Source organism: Vanellus vanellus (genome assembly GCF_965231255.1).
Source record: "Vanellus vanellus genome assembly, chromosome: Z".
Taxonomy (NCBI): Eukaryota; Metazoa; Chordata; class Aves; order Charadriiformes; family Charadriidae; genus Vanellus; species Vanellus vanellus.
This window is the reverse complement of record NC_138908.1, coordinates 51,967,229-51,973,228: the sequence shown is the minus strand read 5'-3', so window position 1 is coordinate 51,973,228 and position 6,000 is coordinate 51,967,229. Positions and strand designations below refer to the sequence as shown.

Here is a 6,000-nt window from a genome sequence, read left to right as displayed (position 1 = left end):
TGGTTTTGGTACTGTGCAGTTAATGTTAGCACAGCTTTGTGCTGAGGAAGTTGAGGGGGAGCAGGTGTACACGTAAGGCTGTGTTATTAGATCTGAAGTTCTTAGATATTTGTTGCCTTGCCACCTGCTCTCTTTTGCCGGTTCAAGAAAGTCATGCAGAATAGAAGTATGGTGGAGCATAGCCGTATTCTCTCCATATTATTTGGCACTGGTTGTGATCTCTGACAACAGCGGCATGGAAAAGGTGGCATTGGATTTCCTTCCCAAAGTACAGAGTGGATGGTTCCCCTAGTGGTACAGCTTTTTGGCAAAGAGGGTACTTATGCTTCATCATGCTTAATGCATCCAGAAAATATCAACTGTGTCTTATTTTGAAAAGACATTTAAAGGTAAGAGGAGTGAGAGATCTGCTTGGTAGAAATAAATACTTTCTTCACTGTATTTGTGTTTTAAAACATAAATAAGCCTCTGACAATTATTTGGAATATAAGTTTTGCATTTTAAATTGAGTTTTCAGTATGAAAATGTTGTGTATCTGTTGTGATAAAATAGCATGTGATATAAGCTGATTTTGCTAAGTGAAAGAAGGAAGCCATTATTCTGTTGAGATAGACTTGGTAATGCAGGTAGAATCTAATCTAAGATACTTAAACATGAGAGAAAGGCTTCATTTGCTGCACTCAACGTGTAGATGGATAGACTGTGAAGAGGGTCAACATTATGTGTACACTGAACCGATCATCTCACCGGAATTTAGTTTTAGACATAGGATTCAGAATAGACTTTAGGAAGTGAACCTTCATGGAGCTCTGTTGAGATGGGTTAGTATTTCAGTTCATAAGATCAAAGATCTACAATAACAATTCTGACGCAGAAGCTGTGGAAGAACCTGGTGCTGCCTCTTAACGTGTAATTTTATTTTTCTGTATGGCAGATTTCTGATCTTTACTATGAAACTGGCCTTCATTCTTCATACACAGCTTGGATGTGGAGTGTTTTCTGCAGTCTTGAAACACAATATTATGCTTTTTTTCTGATAATGTAGGATTTTTAAATCAGAGCTCCATTATAGTCCAAATTATTTGCCATTTTGGCCTTACTAATTGTAACATTTCCCTTAGTTCTTAGGTTACAAATAGGAGTTCAGCAGTAAAACTAGAAAGTGAAAAGCCAGGAAAAGGTTATATTTCTTTCTGTGGATCCGATGAAATTGCCCTTCTTTCTTCATGCATAAATCTTGGAACTCTGGGTTGTTCATAGAGTCATATTTTTTACAGAAGGAATTGAGGTTCTCATAATAGCCAAATCTTTTCACTAAATAATTTGGTTTTGGTGATTTTTTTGCTCTTAACCAAGGGTACCAGGAACATAAAAGTGTAGTAATGTAAAGTTAAATAGACATGAATCTGAAACAAAAGACCAGAGACAGATATTTCATCCAGCTTTCTGTCTTATCATGTCTTAAAAAATCATGTTTAAAAATTGTCTTGATATTTGAGTAAACGAAGTCTTCTAGGCTAGGAAATGTAGCAGAATATTTACCAAATAGTGAAGGATATGTTAAATTTAACAGAAAATGATACCCAGCTCTTCTTAAACCGGAGTACATTGATAAGCAAAACCTCAGATTTTAAATGGATCTCTTCAGGTTACATCTGGGTTCTTAGAATTCCTGAAACTGAAGAAACTTCACATGCATACTTAAAAAACTGAGCAGATTTTCAGGATATGCTAGACCCAAATTATATAGCAAGGTCTGTATTGGTAACAGTGATTTGCTGAATATTTTGAGGGTAAAAACAGTAATTTTGGAGGTATAAGTTAAAAGATCTAAGACTGGTTTGTTTGGTTTAGTTTTTGAAGAAATATATATGTGTGTGTGTGTATGCATGTGCACAAAGACTGTTGTAAGAATGTTATTAGAAAATATGCCTTTACGGTATTTTAATTTGAAATAAGTATCACTGCATGGTAATATCTAGAGATCTCTTTTGGGAGAAGAAAAGAGTAGGAAAAAATCCCTAAAACAAATGAAGAACACTGTTCATGTATTGGTCCTATTAAAGTCAGTAGCAGAACTTCATTGACATAGAGGAACAAGGATTTGATACAATCTGTTACTCTTAAATGGATTTACATTTCAAAGCACTCTGCATTTCATTTTTGAAAGAAGAAATTAAAAAGTGGTGATACTGTAAGAAGCTCATCTTTAGCTACATTTGTGTAATTCTCATGATTTAAAAGTCAGCAACATTTAACCGTTGTAAATTTTTTAAAGTAATGGTAATATGAATTAAAATTATAACAGATTGAAGCTGTTTATTTTTTTAGTTACTAATGTAATTGTACAACTTATGTTACATGTAGAAGTCTTTTTTTTTTCTATACGGCTGAGAAATCAATAAAATGGGAGAATTGTCTGGTGTATTTCTCTTTCTTGATAAGAAAATAAAGGTCAAATAAAAAAACAGTAATTATATAACTTATAACTACATTTCCCTTATCTACTGGCACTGTTTCTATCTTCTAGGTTTTGTTGGATTTTTTTTCCTTTTAATATAGTGCTAAAGTTTTGGTCAAATGAACAAGAAGTCCAGCTTTCTTTTAAGTGTTCTTTTCAATGCATGGGCTTGTGTACTCCTCATTTTTCTATTTTCCTTCTTTTTTCCTCTGTGTAGAGTTTTATTTTAGTTATAATCTGGCCTTTTGCTGATCATAGGTGGAAATGACATCTGTTTGCAACTACATATGACCTAAATTATGCAAAATGAGCAACAGGAATTACTTAAGGTATAGTCAGCAAAAGCATGAGCAACTTTTACTCTCTAAAAACTTTCACTTTCTAACAACTTTCCTGTGCTTGTTTGCTATATGAGTTGTGCTTTTTCTGAAACAGATGCGTGGTATTTCTAATTTGGGATTTATTTGTAGAAGGTGTGAGTTTATAGTACACTTTATGAAAAGCTTCATATTCTGCACAGAAAGAAATAAAATGGCTAGGCCCGTTAATCTGTTTCTGTCAAATGCTAAGTTTACTAGGGTGTTTGCTTGATTGATTTGAATCAATTTTGGACCATCTCATTTCTTGATTGACATGAATTTGGAGATTTTTTGGTTTGCTTAGCCTTTTTTATGCTGCCTTTTCTGATTTTTGTCAGTATACCTGATTTGTTTTACTTGGGGCATACCAGTAATTGAGAGAGTAAGAACAAGTGATAATCGTACCAGATTCTTTCCTCTCTGCTGAAATGAGTATTTGTCTTAAGAATTTGCTCAAACAGTTGCAAGCAATTCAGGTTGTCAAAACTTTGCTAATTAGGGAATGTATGTGTAAAACAAAACTTCTAGTCAGTCTTGAGAAAGTTGTCTCCTGGATTAAGGTTTGTTGCTCGAAGACTTTGCTGTTTCCTATCTGCCTGCCATTGCTGTCAGAGCACCACTGGCAATAGGGTTTTCACAAATTTGCCCTAATCTGTGCAATACAAGGTCAACTGGATCAGCTCAAGCCACTTGCATTGACTTTTTAAACTAACCTGCCCTTTTATTTATGCAATCAGTTATGGAGGAGAGAGGTTTGCTTCATCCCTTCTTTCAGCAATAGCGTTGGGTTGCTAACCTCTATCTGCCTGGATGCATCGAACATGTGGGAATTATGTTATCTTTGTCTGGCACAGCTGTTGCAAGGTGAATGTCTGTCCCCAGCCCTGAAGCACTGTGGAGGACATATGAACTAAAGCATTTCACTTTGTGAAATGCTACAACAGGCATACTGCTGTTGCTTATGCTAAGCTAACAACAGTTTGCTTTGTGGTTGTAAGGCAGCAGAGTGGGATCAGAGGTGGTTAATGAAAACTCAGCTGACAAGGAGTAATTTATCAAGCCATGGTAACTTGGCCACTCTTGGTCATGTGTATGCATGAGTCCACTATTGGATGTTGGGGATATGACTTAGACAGCTGGTACCAATGAAAATGTGGTTTTGTCTGAACAGGTTTCATAACAGGACCAAGGTGAGCAGTGTGCGGCAGTGTTGTATTGTGACAAGGAATTTCTGTAAATGGATTGATAGCTGGGAGAGGTCCTGGAATTCAATGGCTTCATGAAATAACGTATCTGCCTTGAGTAACACTGTGATCTAGAATTACTGTCTATTTTTTTCTGTGGGTCTTCAGTTTGACCACAACATTTGTGCTGACTGAGTTTATGACGTGGATCCACTATACCCCTAGGTTTACATTAAAGAAGTACTTTTCTGAGGCAGTTTTTAACTAAGAATATCTTTATTGACAGAATATGCAGTTAAGTTTATTTTTTGCCCATTTTTCATAGGCCAGTGATACTTACCAACTTGAAATTTCACCAGAAACAAGTCTAGGAGATAAAATACATTGTCAAGAAATTTTGACAGCATGTGAGGTACAAAATACCACAGTAGAATAAGTAGCTGCAGAAGAAACATCTGTATAAAATAATCACTGTTAATAGTGTAAACTTGGATTCGGAAAATGTGGTGGTGGTGGTGTTAAAATGTTCAGTTAACGCTTTGGGGTCTGGTTTTGATTGTGGATTCATGAATCATTCACAAAAGCAGGATTATTTACAGCTCCCAAACATTTCTGTAATATTCATAATGTTGTGTTTCTTTAGATAGTTTTATCTAATGGTTTGTTATGCTTCGGGGTTTTTGTTACTAATTTAATATATCTGTACTATAATTTTCTAGGTATTTCAACAGCCTTCTTTAAGTGAGCTGGAGTGTCTTATTACAATGCAAAAGTCTGAAATCGAGCTTTTACAGGAAAAATTGAAAAAAGCAAGTCTTAACCTAGCAGAACATAATTTGTACACTAAAGAAACTCTGGGAAGCAACAATATAAGGACTGGAAGAAAGCATGAGGTAGGATAGTTGTATTGTCTTGTGTATTTGTGTCTAAGTCAGGCTGGTAAAGCCAAACATTTTTGCTCAAGGGTCCAGATAATAATTTTAATATCTGTTGATGCTGCTTATAATTCTGGAAGCTTGTTTGAATGGTTCTTGTGTTATCTGCCAAAGACTTGTTAAAATAGCTGCTGGGAGTAGAAGGTTTTACCTTATTAAATACTGAATAAGGGATTCTTAATTAAATGAAATATTTGAAGGATAAATTCTTTGTAGGTTTGTTAAAATGAATATTTATCAGGTATTTTGTGGTGTTTATCAGAATGACCATCTTCCCCTGTAAGGAAAATGAGAGGAATATAAATGGTTATTATTATGATTTTATAAATGAAAAAGATTTTTTTTTCAAATTCTTGACTTTTAAGTTATGATGTAGTATTTGTCTATGAAGAATGACAACAATGTCATTTGAAGTTTATAATTTTGCCTTTCTATTACTCTGTGGTAGTGCTGGACTGCCTCTTTCATGATAACTTGCTGTTAAAGTTGGGCACCAGGTAACAGTAACAGCTATAAACTATAGCTAATGAAATAGATCCGTAAATAATTCTATGGCTTAGATTTATTTATTTAATTAGCGGAGGTCATGATGTTTTTCACTATATTCAGCCTCTTCCTCATCTAAATTTTTTTTTCTTGTGATTGTCTAAAATATAGGAAACATGCAAGAGATTTTTGTTGTGAGGAAGCAAATAGGAACGTGCTTCTGTGTGGTGTAAATAGTCTACAAAGGTGGACCATCATATTGTGCTTCCTTAGAGATCTCCTGGTTTTCCTACATTTGGTATCTCATAACATTTCCTTTGAAAACTGTATGGGTTGTTCTTTCTCAATATCCTGCACTGTATGCTATGTTCGGAAAAAGACATATTTTAGAACTTTCGTTTAGGAGTATGTGGTGGTGCCTTTGTGAAAATAAAATAAAAAAGGACAAAATGCTGCACAGGCAGTGTAGAGTGAAGAATAGAAGGTGAGAAACAGCCTTGCAAAAGCTAAGGTGAGAGAAGGAGGAGAGGGAAAATGTGCTCCAAGTGCCTGAGCAGGTATTTCCATGCAGCCTA

General features: G+C 35.1%; 1 protein-coding gene across 1 annotated transcript in view; it reads left to right on the top strand.

Annotated features, from left to right (window-relative positions):
- CNTLN (centlein) overlaps positions 1-6,000 on the top strand; it is a 203,219-nt gene that overhangs the window by 84,595 nt on the left and 112,624 nt on the right. The window contains exon 9 of the mRNA XM_082497720.1: positions 4,799-4,897. Within this exon, the coding sequence (XP_082353846.1) occupies positions 4,799-4,897 (99 nt within the window). The remainder of the gene's footprint in view (positions 1-4,798; positions 4,898-6,000) is intronic.